We start from the raw sequence: 13,653 nt of genomic DNA on the forward strand, positions 1-13,653 counted from the left end.
GATCTCCTGATATATCTCAATGATGCTGTACGGGGCACTGCATCAGCCCTGGATCTACTTGATAAGTTTGAGCTTGTCTCTGGGCTACTGTTTAATAAGGGTAAGACCAACCTGTTACCTCTGATACCCGACATCCCCTGCACTGAAGACCTTCCCATAGGCCTTAACTGGGCTCCCTATACCTTTAAATACCTGGAGATACACATCTTCCATTCTCTGGAAGATATAAGAAGAGGGAATCTTAGACGTGCTCTGTGATCTCTCAGAACCTGCATTCCATTCTGGTGCTCGCTGCACCTCCCAATCATGGCAAAAATCTCACTGTCAAAGATGGTTTTGCTACCACGTCTTCATTATTTTTTTTGCTAACTTACCAATAGTAGTGTCCTCCAGCTGGTTCAGACAATTAGGCGCCATACTCTGAGATCTTATATGGGACAAAGGCCGCTAGAGGGTGTCCTTGACAACACTGCAACGTCCAGTTACAGAAGGTGGGCTGAAGCTGACGAATTTGAAACACTACTTCTTGGCCTCATAAACGCAATGGTTGGCACAGTGGCTAGAGGTAGTAGGCCCTGAAGGCACAAATCTGACAGATGCAGGAGAACGCACAACCCTATTACTGGTTAAAATGTTGGACCCAGCTGTGGTGATCCTTCACCAGTCCCTGTTGCAAACCACGGCTTTGCAATGTTGGAAACGTTGTGTAGCCATGAGGGCGAAGACCCCTCTATATGCACCGACCCTACTCCTGATAGCTTTATCACATGGTAATCCTAGGAGGATATTCAACTCCAACCAGTTGACGCATTGGACAGCAGTGGGGTTGGAGACTGCTATCAGCAGTCAGTTCTGGCCCTACTGGTGGACTTGATGGGAAGTAACAGGCTTTAACCGCATGCGCGCTACGGGTTTTCCCGCTGTGCGCTGAATTTTGAAAATCGCGGCTTTCGTGACAAAGCCAGCTCGTCATCCGCGCAGTGCAGGTAACGCCCATGACAAGCTGGCTTTGTCATCCGCAGCGAAGGGGTTAACCAGGGCAGTACCTTCAATATAAAGCCCTGACACACACACATTTAGAATACAGTGGGGCAGAGGGCAGGAAGACCCTGAGACGGGCGTAATGTTACAATGAAAATTCACCTTAGGCAGTGAACAAAATCAAGTGAAATGGTTTTATGCTGCACTACTACAACTATCTTACACGCCCCTTCGAAAACTACACGACAAATGGACATCCGCTCTGAACAGGGAAATCAGACTGGGATTGGGAAAGAATACTGGCATATCCAAAAACGGTCTCCTGAAACACTAGGCTGAAATATATACAGTTTAATTATACACATAGGAAGTACATGACTCCTTACATGATCTGGGTCACATTTGGCGGGAAGACACACAATTGCCAAAGATGCAACCATAGTGATGCTGATCTTACCCACATGATCTGGAGCTGCACAATTGTGAGTAGATTTTGGGGTGAAGTTGTGGAGCTGACGAGGACAGCAGTGGGGCGCACACTTGGGCCTACGATTGAAACCTGTACACTGGGACTTTTCCCAAGATCACCCAAGCAGACAGTAGGTACTTGATTTGTAGATCTGGCCTTCGTTTTGATATAAAAGGAGAATAGCAATAACGTGGAAATAGACAAGTGGGCCTGCAATAGCGGCCTGAAAAAGAAATGCGATACACTGGGCAGGTGCAGAGAAAAGGGGAGGATGCCTGAGGCTACAAAGCCATCCAATGGCGGGCCCCTGCAGGGAGGTCCTAGAAAACTTTGAACATCCTGAAAGATACCAACTCAGCAGAGAGGAGGTTGAGTCCAGCTCCCACTCGGATAGCACTAGCGATACAGATTTGTAGGGCAGGAGCGAAAACCACACTGAGCCTGGCTGTTGCACCCACCCCTCCCCACTTTGTACAAACTTGGAAAAGATGTCCAACAGGTTGCGCTGATAGTCTGATACCTGTGATCGAATGTTTGGGTCCCCCCCTGACCCGGTTTCCCTCACACCCTATGATATGCCTGATAAGTACCTGAACCAACCTACCACCCTGCATAGTTACTTAGTTTAGAGTTAACTTCCTTTTTTTCCCTAGTTTATTACCCCTTTGAGTTACATCACAAGGCCAATACTCCTATTAGCTTTAGCTCCCTCCCTCCTACCAGACTATCCATTAGTAATAAATAACAGTGAGTGAGCCTAAGGTTCTTCTTAATCCTTTGTGCCCAGATAATCCTACCTGAATGCCCACACTTCTAAGGCATTATTATTGTTGAGCTGAACAAGATGTTGATCTGGAAATCACTGGATGTTGCACTTTGAGTTTGAAAAGTGGACGGGTGACCGGTAGTAGCTTACAGATGTATTTCATATCAGAATATGAGCTATTAAAATGTACTGAGTGTATACTCCAATGCTAATAAAAAATATGTTTAAAAAAAATAATTCATGTAGCTATGGTTTGCGTTTGCTTGTGTTGTTTTGTCTGTTCAGGTTTATATGTGATTTATTTGTCATTGTGTCCCCTAGATTTTGCTATAGTTATATTTCTTAGCTTCTGTGATTGTGTCCTATTGTATGGATGTGCTCCAGGCATGTCTTTGATTTCTGGACTCTGCTGGTAGTGTTATCTCACCTCTCTGGGCAGAGCAGTCAGAGGTGTTGACATGCGATAAGTTAGCTCTTTGTTTACAGTGTTGCTTCTTTCACTGTGCAATCAATCTGTAACCAGTTATTCTTTGTTTTACCTCAGGTTACCTTCTATCCAAGCGAGAAGGCCAGGCTGGATCACCTGAGAAACCTCTCTCTGACTTGGGCCGTCTTTCTTATATGGCATACTGGAAGAGTGTCATCCTGGAGTGCCTCCATCAGCAGCACGACAAGGTGCTCAGCATCAAGAAACTAAGCAAAATGACTGGAATCTGCCCTCAGGACATCTCAGCATCTCTCCAGCATCTGCGAATGCTGGACATTCGTGGTGACCGGTGAGTAAATAGGTGTGGAGTATGCCAAAATCAAGAATCACACTAACATGCTCCAGGATCACAGATTACCAAGAGCAACTAAGGTGCGATTGTGAAGTACTGGGGTAGCCTTGCTAAAAGGTTAGCAGGCCCCAGGCATCAAATAGATTGTAAATGCTTGAGATACATAGGAAACGAGTGAAAAGGGGTAATGTAATATGGAGGATATAATAGTGAGGCAAAAGAAAATGGATGGAGGGTAGAGTAAAAAAAAACGCTTGAGAGTATAAAAGAGGTTTAAGAAGAGGAGGGAGGAGTAGGTGATAGTCTAGAAAGGAGTTCTCTTCCAGGGGATCCTCATCAATAGTCATAAGCACTGAATATTCCCGCCCATGTGCGGGACCCCGGAAACAATATAAAAATATATATGTATAAAACACATATATCTCGCTCCACATATATGTATGTACATATATCATTTTTCTCACATCAATGCAGCCCCAAAAACTGAGGCTAAACAATGCAAACACATACACATGAACTGCAATTAGTAAGGAATCAAAAAACACATTAGGTCAAAAAACCCTTGAACTTTGTGTTTTAATGAGTCAAACCACTCATAAATCCTGAAAATTGCTTATAAATAGACATTGTTAGCCCTCAGGCTGCATTGCAAAACAATACCATAGAAAATGAAACCATTTTCACAATAACTGGCACTGTGCCTTTAAGGCAGCCCTGACCCCAGGCTTCCCATCATGCCTCAGGGGTGACAGTTAGGTCAGTTGTTCTTTCCGGCTCCTTCAGTCAGGACCCTGGTGAAACAGCTCCCTTTCTTTTTGACTTTCTGTCAAGAAAATACTTAGCTTTTACTAGATTTTTTGGCTTCACTCGACGTCTTTTAGACATAGAGTGCTGTTTGAACACTTTTTGTGCTTAAAAAAGGTATTTTTCCTGTAAAAAAATGCCTTCTCTCTTCAACAACTGTCCTTCATGTGGAAGGAAAAAGGCAAAGACTGACTCTCATTCAGTCTGTATCCTGTGTCTACCAGACTCTCATTCCTCTAAAACCTGTGAACACTGCCAGGTTTTATCTTCAAGGACTCTTAAGGATCGAGAGAGGATTAGAGCTTATGGACTTTCTGAGAGAGGAAGATCTCCCAAGAAGCAGAAAAGTCGGAAGACGCGGTCGACGTCGAGAGGAGCCCCGACTGGTTCGCATTCGACGTCGGGATCGGCGTTGGAGAAGCAGTCGACGGCGACGAAGAAGATGTCTTCAGCGTCTACATCGAAGGTACCTCCGCTTCAGTCAGCGTCGAGGGACAGGTCGCCGTCGCAGCGGAAGAGCTCGACGGCGAGCCGTATGACGTCGAAACAGCATCGTCATGCTGTGACGTCGAGGCATTCTCCGTCGACGTCGGACCATCGACGTTCGGCGTCGAGTCATCCTCCGTCGACGACTAGCCATGGTCGTTCGACGTCGAGGGAGCCTCTGTCGACACATCATCGGTCGACGTCGATGCAGCCAACGTCGACGCCTGGACGAGAGCGTTCGACGTCGGAGCGGCATTTGGAGTCGAGGCACGCCCAGTCGCCGTCAAATCAACGACGATCGGCGTCGAAACAGCCTCCATCGACGTCGAGCAGACAGCCTTCAACGTCGAAGGACAGCCATCGCCACCCGAGGTCGACTGGAAAATCACGGTCGACGTCGAGGGAGCGTCTTCCTGCTCGGCGCTCGGCGTCGATACAACCACCGCCGAGGGATCAGCAAAGGTCTAGGGAGAGAAGTTCTTCGCAAACAAAGAACGTTACTCCTACAAAATCAAAGGAGGTGGTTCGAGGCAAGGAAGGTGACTCAGGCCATGTCCAGACTCATGCCCTGGAGCCGCAGTTGGGTTCTCCAGGCTCAGCATCGGCTGCGGAGGTGGAACAATCTCCAGTGCAGGATCCCCCTGCCAAGAGACGGAGACTTGCAGAAGAAAGATCTCGCTCAAGATCTCCTTCTGGATCTCTGGTGAGCCTTTCCTCATCATCCTCATCATCTCGGAGATCCTCGAATGGACGGAGCGGCGCATCTAATAGGGGGAGGTCCGAATCACCTGCAAGATCGCAACAGGATCGAACGGAACGACCTCTACGGTCGCGTACACCTGAGAGGGATCCCGTCCACAAATCTCCTTCGGTTCATCTTTCCCCAAGGTGGAATAGACCTCTTCACCACTGGGCAAAGGACAAGGAGACGGCAGAGCGCCTAAAACGATATCGAGACCAACCTCTTCCCCGCAGAGAAAGGTCTCGTTCTAGACACTCAAGCAGGAGGCATTCTCGTCACAGAGAGAGATCTCGTTCCAAGACGCGTTCTAGCAGAAGAACTAGGTCCAGGAGGGCAAGTAGTTCTTCAAGTTCGTCGAGAACACGATCGCACAGGGATTACTCCCCGACTCTTACAAACAGTCCACGTTCAAGAGTGTCTCCAACTGAGGATATTTTCTCATTCCAAGATATCTTGGGCAGAGGAGCCCTGAAACTGGGAGTGCCGATGACAGCTCCACAAGTCAAGACGACTGTCATATTCGAAACCCTGCAACACAGATCAGCACCCAAACCGTTGTTGCCACTGGTTCCGGGTATAATGGATCATGTGAATGAAGTCTTCCTCACTCCGGCAACGGTGAAGTCCGTTCCAGCGAGGATTCTCAAAAAGTATCGTCCTCCGGAAGAGGATCCTCTGTTCCTCAAAGCTGATCCCCCGCCAGATTCAGTGATCATTACGGCGGCAAGGAAATCCAATGCGGTGGCTTCCTCATCCACGGTACCTCCGGATAAGGACAGCAAGGTGCAGGACTCATGGGGGAGAAGGGTGTGTAACACCTCAGCCTCTTTCCTCAAGGTTTCTAACGCGGAGGCCCTGCTCGGCAGGTATGACAGGTCTCTGTGGGACTCTCTTCAGAAATTTACAGCAAAGCTCCCTGAAGAAGACAGAAAGGACTTTGAGGAGGTTCTGATGGAGGGCAGTCAAGTCTCCAACCAGATTATAGGTTCAGCAGCAGATGGGGCAACTCTGGCGGCACATGGCTATGTGCACGGAGTAACAGCAAGAAGAACATCTTGGTTACGCCTCACAGCATTAAAACCGGAGGCTCAAGCAAGAATCCTGAACCTTCCTTTTTCAGGCACATCTCTCTTTGGAGCGAGTGCGGATGAAGAAATGCAGCGGATGAAGACCGAGTTAGACACTCTCAAAGCGGTGGGACTCGAGAAGAAAAAGGAATTTAAGAAGAAATTCCGTTCGAACAACAAGGGTTATTCGAAGCAGAGGGTTCAAACCCCTCAATGGCAGAAAGGCCAGAACCAACAAGGCCAACAAAAGACACAGTACAAAGGCAAGGGCAATTCCAAGGGAAATGGAAACCAGCGCCAAGGCAACAACTTCAATAAAGCGCAGCAGAAGCAATGAGTTTTCACTTCCCCCAGCGCCGTTACCCACTCCAGTGGGGGGAAGCATTGCGCATCACAGAAAAGAGTGGCAGTCCATCACCAAAGATCAATGGGTGTTGTCTACGCTGCAGAATGGATACTGTCTTCGTTTCCATCGTCTACCTCCGCACGTTTCCCCGATGTCAACATCAAGTCACCAGCTACAAAGGTTAAAAGCAGAAGTAGCTACACTCCTCGAGAAAGAAGCCATCGAGAGAGTTCTGGTGTCACAGAGGGGGAAAGGAGTGTACTCGAGGTATTTTCTGGTCAGAAAAAAGGGCCAGAAGGAAGAATACAGGCCCATTCTGGACTTGAGAACACTCAATCTGCATGTACGAAAAGAAAAGTTTCGCATGTTGGCGCTTCATCAGATATATCCACATCTCAGGCAGGAGGATTGGATGTGTTCGATGGACCTTCAAGATGCGTACTTCCATATTCCAATACGGCAAGATCACAGAAGGTTCCTTCGGTTCCGGGTGGGGACCTCTCACTACCAGTTCAAAGTCCTCCCGTTTGGGTTGAAGTCGGCTCCCAGAGTGTTCACCAAGTGTGTCGCAGTGGTGGCGGCAGCTCTACGCCGCAGGGGAGTCTTCGTATACCCATACTTAGACGATTGGCTGTTGAAAGGTCCCACTCCAGGCAATGTAAGGAATCAATTCAAGACATGCATAGAACTTTGTCAACGTCTAGGCCTGCATGTCAATTTCAACAAGTCTGTCTCACAACCAACTCAGAGGATCCACTTCCTAGGCGCTCTGCTAGACTCCGAAGTAGGCAAAGTGTTTCCTTCGGAGGAGAGACAGTCTTCGATAGCTCTCAAGTGCCAGCAAGTTCTTCTCCACAGGACCCAGAAGGTGCGGAAGATAGCCTCGCTCTTGGGGTCGATGGCTTCCTCCATCTTCCTAGTACCGAACGCCAGACTTCGGATGCGTCCTCTTCAGCAGGATCTGGAGGACAAATGGGACCAACATTCAGATCAGTGGGACGGTCGGATCACTTTGTCGGAGGTTGCTCAATCATCCCTCCAATGGTGGACAAAGAGACAGAACATGCAGATGGGAGTCCTCTTCCATCAGCCGCCTCCAATACAAACGATCATCACAGATGCATCATTGCAAGGATGGGGAGCGCACATGGGACCCCTACAAGTGCAGGGTCTGTGGTCTCCCAAGGAAAGCACTTACAATATCAACTTGCTGGAGTTGAGAGCGGTTCACCTGGCTCTCAAAGCGTTCCTTCCCTCGCTTCAAGAGAAAATGATTCTAGTACAGACGGACAACACCACCACGATGTACTATTTAAACAAGCAGGGAGGAACACGCTCAAGGACTCTGTCTCTGGAAGCTCAGCGCATCTGGCATTGGCTTCTAGCTCGCAAGTTGTCTGTTCAGGCAGTCCACCTCCCAGGAGAGCAGAACGTGAGGGCGGACGCTCTAAGTCGGCACTTCGAAGACAGAGAAGACTGGGTTCTCAACGACGAAGTGCTAGACGACATTTTCCAGTCTTGGGGTCGTCCTTCAATAGATCTCTTCGCAGACGACGAAAACACCAAATGCCCAAGCTTCGCCTCCAGGTTCTATCGACCAGGAACGAGAGGGAATGCTCTGTTAATGGACTGGTCGGGGCAGTTTGTGTACACCTTCCCACCCCTTCCGCTGATCCCGAAGGTGGTGAGCAAGCTGAACCACTCGTGCACAACGATGATCCTGATTGCACCCGACTGGCCGAGACAATGGTGGTACACAGACCTACTTCACCTATCAGTGTCTCCTCACAAGAGGCTTCCATGCAGGCAGGACCTGTTGTCGAAGATGAACGGGAGGATTCACCATCCCAACCTTCCGTCACTGAACTTGGCAGCTTGGCTCCTGAGGTCATACAGTACGGACACCTAGGGCTGCCACAGGACTGCATGGACATTCTGAAAGAAGCACGACGCCCTTCCACTAGACATTCGTATGCATGCAAGTGGAAGAGATTCTATATGTGGTGCATGCAGAATGGTCACAATCCGATAAAAAGTCAGGAAGAAGCAGTTCTCCCATACTTGTTGTACCTGACTAAAGCAGGTTTGAAGTTTAACTCCATTAAGGTGCATTTAGCCGCTATTACAGCCTATAGGCGATCACCTTCACAAACTTCTTTTTTTCAGCTTCCTGCAGTAAAAGATTTCCTGCAGGGTCTAAAGAAAGTGTACCCTCCTGTTCGGCCTCCTGCTCCGCCTTGGGAGCTGAACCTAGTCCTATCAAAATTGATGGGTTGACCTTTTGAACCTATTCATAAAGCTTCTTTACAGCATATTTCCTGGAAAGCGGATTTTTTGATAGCGATTACGTCAGCCCGTAGGGTGAGCGAAATTCAGGCCCTATGTACTAAAGAACCGTATACGGTTTTTCATCTGAACAGAGTGGTGCTTAGAACGCATCCTTCTTTCCTGCCTAAAGTGGTGTCTGATTTTCATGTCAATCAGTCTATCTCTTTACCCACTTTCTTTCCTAATCCCTCTACTCCAGCTGAGAGGGCATTACACTCTCTGGACCTGAAAAGGGTTTTAAAGTTCTATCTGGACAGGTCCAAGTCTATTCGACAGTCTGATCAATTGTTTGTTAACTACGGTTCGATCAGGACTGGTCATGCAGCCTCGAAACGTTTCTATCTCCAGGTGGATCGTTTCGTGTATCAAGCTTGCTTACCAATTGGCACGGAAGACTTAAGGGGGTTCCCCTAAGGCGCATTCTACTAGAGGTAGAGCAGCCACGGCGGCTTACCTGCAGGATGTACCCATGTCTGAGATTTGTAAAGCGGCGACCTGGAGGTCTGTCCATACATTTACCAGACATTACTGTCTAGATTCTGACACGAGAGCAGATACCCAGGTGGGCCAGGCCTCCCTGAGGAATCTGTTTAACAGCTAGAGTTTTTTTTGGCTGTTATGATTGGTTGGGTCATGTACGTCTCATTTACCTGCAGGTGGTTGATGGGCTTGCTATTCTATTCAGTGCTTATGACTATTGATGAGGATCCCCTGGAAGAGAAGGATAAGTTACTTACCTGTAATCCTAGTTCTCTTCCAGGGGTATCCTCATCAAAGTCATAAGCAACCCACCCGCCTCCCCAGGTAAATGAGATTTGGTACTGTTTTTGTTTTCAATCTTGTGGTGAGCCCTGTCTTCAGGGTTATGCAAAGAACAACTGACCTAACTGTCACCCCTGAGGCATGATGGGAAGCCTGGGGTCAGGGCTGCCTTAAAGGCACAGTGCCAGTTATTGTGAAAATGGTTTCATTTTCTATGGTATTGTTTTGCAATGCAGCCTGAGGGCTAACAATGTCTATTTATAAGCAATTTTCAGGATTTATGAGTGGTTTGACTCATTAAAACACAAAGTTCAAGGGTTTTTTGACCTAATGTGTTTTTTGATTCCTTACTAATTGCAGTTCATGTGTATGTGTTTGCATTGTTTAGCCTCAGTTTTTGGGGCTGCATTGATGTGAGAAAAATGATATATGTACATACATATATGTGGAGCGAGATATATGTGTTTTATACATATATATTTTTATATTGTTTCCGGGGTCCCGCACATGGGCGGGAATATTCAGTGCTTATGACTTTGATGAGGATACCCCTGGAAGAGAACTAGGATTACAGGTAAGTAACTTATCCTTTCAAGTAATAATATTCAGGTATTCTCAACAGAAACTTGGATTCTCTGTAATGTCGACCCAGTTATTGAAGATTTCATACCATTGGGTTAGAGCATAGGTACTCACTAACTTTCTCTCGGGGGCTACATTTACAGTGGGGTTTATGTCAAAGGGCCGCACCGGAGGGGGCGGGGCTAGAGCAAAAACAACTGGCACTATGAGGCCCTTGCAGCGGATGCATTCATCCACTGAGCCACCAAACCCGGCATACACACATCTCTCTCTCTCCCTCTCCCTCTCCCCCCTCTCCCCCCTCTCCCCTTCTCCCCCTCTCCCCCTCTCCCCCTCTCCCTCTCTCCCTCTCTCCCTCTTCCTCCCTCCCTCTCTCTGTCTCCCTCCGTCTCCCTCCTCCCTCTGTCTCCCTCCTCCCTCTGTCTCCCTCCTCCCTCTGTCTCCCTGCGTCTGCCTCTCTCTGTATCCCTTCTCCCTCGGTCTCCCTTCTCCCTCCGTCTCCCTCCTCCCTCTGTCTCCCTCCTCCCTCTGTCTCCCTCCTCCCTCTGTCTCCCTTCTCCCTGTCTTCCTCCTCTCTCTCTCTCTTCCTCCTCTCTCTCTCTCTTCCTCCCCCCTCTGTCTTTCTCCCTCTGTCTGTTTTCCTCCCTCTCTCCGGCTCCATCTCTGTCTGTTTCTCTGTCTGTCTCTCTGCCTGTCCCAGTCCCTGCACATGTCTCTATCTGTCTCTCTCCCTTTCCCTGCTCTATCTGTCTCTGCCTATATCTGTCTGTCTCTCTGTCCCTTTCTATCTGTCTCTGTCTATATCTCTGTCTGTCTCTATCGATCTCTGTCTGTCTCTATCGATCTCTGTCTGTCTCTATCGATCTCGGTCTGTCTCTATCGATCTCGGTCTGTCTCTATTGATCTCGGTCTGTCTCTGCCTCTACCTGTCTCTACCTCTTACCTGTCTCTACCTCTTACTTGTCTCTACCTCTTACCTGTCTCTGCCTCTATCTTCCCTGCCTCTATCTGTCTCTGCCTCTACCTGTCTCTGCCTCTACCTGTCTCTGACCTGTCTCTGTCTGTCTCTGCCTCTATCTGTCCCTGCCTCTATCTGTCTCTCCCTGTCTCTGTCTGTCTCGGTCTCTGTCTCTATCTTTCTCTGCCTCTATCTTTCTCTGCCTCTATCTGTCTCTGCCTGTCCCTGTCTCTATCTGTCCCTGTCCCTATCTCAGCCTGTCTCTACCTCTGTCTTTCTCTGTGTCTCTATCTGTATTTGTCCAATAAGGAAGCTTCCCAAAACGCCCTTAAAAGTCAGCTGGAAAACCACTTACAGCTGGCTTTTAAAGGACCTTTTGGGAAGCTTTCTGACATCACAGAGGCCAGCAGTAAACACAGAGGATGGCAGCAGGAGTATACCTAGTGAATACCTATTTAATACATATTCACTACGTATGCTCCTGCGGTCATCTTCTGTGTTTACTGCCAGCCGTGGAAACTGCAAGACATGGTCCCCGGGCCGCCAGTGAAGGCGTGTCAGGTCCGTGGGCCGTACTATGAGTACCAGTGGGTTAGACCATTCTTTGACAAGCTTGCCCAGAAAAGCAAGGCAGATGTGTAACCATTATTATCAAAGACAGCTTAAGAGTTCATATTCTCCCCTGTTCACAATTACCTGGAGCAAACAAATTGTATTTTAGAACTGAATAAGGAAACTCAATATATTTTAATGTATCATTCACCCAGTCTCACCAACAAATACTTCACTTGATTAGATGGTTTTTGCCATCCAAGTAAAAAAAAAATGTTTGCCAGAATTGTATATATTGCGAACTTGACCCAAAAGGTGTTAGAAATGGGGTCTCTAGTTGGCAATGGTTTGCCCCTTTGTTCAAATAGAGGCTCTTCTTTCAAGTCAGGATAAGGGAGATACACTCCTAAAATAACCCCGGCTCACCTCCTTGGTTCATTGGCACGAGCAGTCAGGCTTATCTCAGAGGCAGTGTGTAAATCATTTGCATATAACCAACAGCAATACAGTGCAACACATCAAGTTGGTGTGGGCCGGTCGTGGCAACCGTTGCGGTTGCGAGGTGAAGCCTAGTGGTGTGGCGTGTAGTGCCCTCAAGTCACCATGCATGCAGGCAGTGGCTCGTGATGGTCATCCTGCAGCATCGGTGAGACCAGGGCTACGGTGCGGAGCGAAGGCGGTGCTCGTTGCAGTGCTGACAGATCACAGTGTAGGCGACAGAGCCGGTTGCGGGGAGGTAGGGTCGGTCGGTCAGGACTGCAGTGTGGGAAGGACGGTGCGTCAGACTTACGAGGGGTACCCCCAAGCCACGTGCAGTCACAGGTGTCGAGGTCAGCGGGCAGCAACGGTGTTGGTGAGACTAGGGAGCCAAAGTGAAACGAGGTGGTGCGGAGTGAGGTGCCCACAGTGCAAGCAGCAGCGGCAGTCACTGTCGTCAATGAGACCAGGGTTGTGGTGTGAGATGCGACATTGCTCTCTGTAGAGCCTTCAGGACACTGAGCCAGTGGAAGAGCCGGACATGGAGATGGTTGCTCTCCCCCCTCTGTGGCACCTGAAACCACAGTTCCAGAGGTGGTATTCAGAGGTCGGTCAAGTCTTTGAGGTCCGTGAGACTTTAGAATAGGAGTCAAGCTCTACTTCAAGCCCTTGGAGATACTAAGCAGCAAGTTAGAAAGTTCAGTCCTTTCACTTCCCAAGTCAGAAACAGCAACTACAAGCCAACACAGCAAAGGGGCAGTTTTCCTCCTGGCAGTTCTTCTAGCCATTCTTCTTGGCAGATTCCTTGATTCTGTAGTGTAATTCCTATTTTCCCAATAGGCCCTGCGCATTGGAATAACATAAACAGTAGTATTGACGTAGAAGTGCGGATCTTCCAGGTCTCTACTGACTATGCTAAACTTAATTGGGTTTGTTACCAACTAGCTCAGAGGTCACTGGAAACTTTCTTGACTGAATAGGAAGTGATCAGCTTCCCTGGTACAGACAAGAAGGGATTCAGTTTTCCAACAACCGTGCAAACATGACAACTTTGCTCCTCAGATAAGAGTCAATCTCTAGAGTCGTGGGAAACAATAGACAGTTATTTTACTCAGTCAGTTGTTGTGCAGATTACTTTCACAATATGTAGAGAATAGAGAGACGGGCGTTTTCAATAAAAGTGTTATTTATTGAACAGTCTTTCTTCTCATACAAGAGAAATGAATTGCCACAATTGCAAGACTAGTTATTATATAAAGTACGTACAGTAAGATGAGTATTGCGAAATAATACTGTAAAAGCATTGATATGGTTTCTTAGCCATACAATGGTTTAAAATGAATAAAACATATATACATTCATATATACATTAAGCTAAAATACTCAACGGGTGCTTCTAACTACGCCTACCCCAGTGTACCTGAGCTAAGCCTAATACTTGGGAGGGGAGTAAGTAAGTAGCTTTAGTTAAGTTGGTTTTGCCAAGGTTTGCTTCAAGAATTCTCTCTAAGGGTTTAGTCAACACCATACCTCTGGAATAGAATGCTGGAGGTC

The 13,653-nt window shown here is 47.9% G+C and overlaps 1 protein-coding gene across 2 annotated transcripts in view; it reads left to right on the forward strand.

Annotated features, from left to right (window-relative positions):
- The window catches only part of KAT6A (lysine acetyltransferase 6A), a 1,442,101-nt gene that overhangs the window by 1,143,204 nt on the left and 285,244 nt on the right, over nucleotides 1-13,653 (forward strand). For both annotated transcript variants that reach the window (XM_086943585.1, XM_086943586.1), the window contains exon 13: nucleotides 2,761-2,992. In XM_086943585.1, coding sequence (XP_086799711.1) covers nucleotides 2,761-2,992 — 232 coding nt within the window. The remainder of the gene's footprint in view (nucleotides 1-2,760; nucleotides 2,993-13,653) is intronic.

Source organism: Lissotriton vulgaris, chromosome 11, assembly GCF_964263255.1.
Source record: "Lissotriton vulgaris chromosome 11, aLisVul1.2, whole genome shotgun sequence".
Classification (NCBI taxonomy): Eukaryota; Metazoa; Chordata; class Amphibia; order Caudata; family Salamandridae; genus Lissotriton; species Lissotriton vulgaris.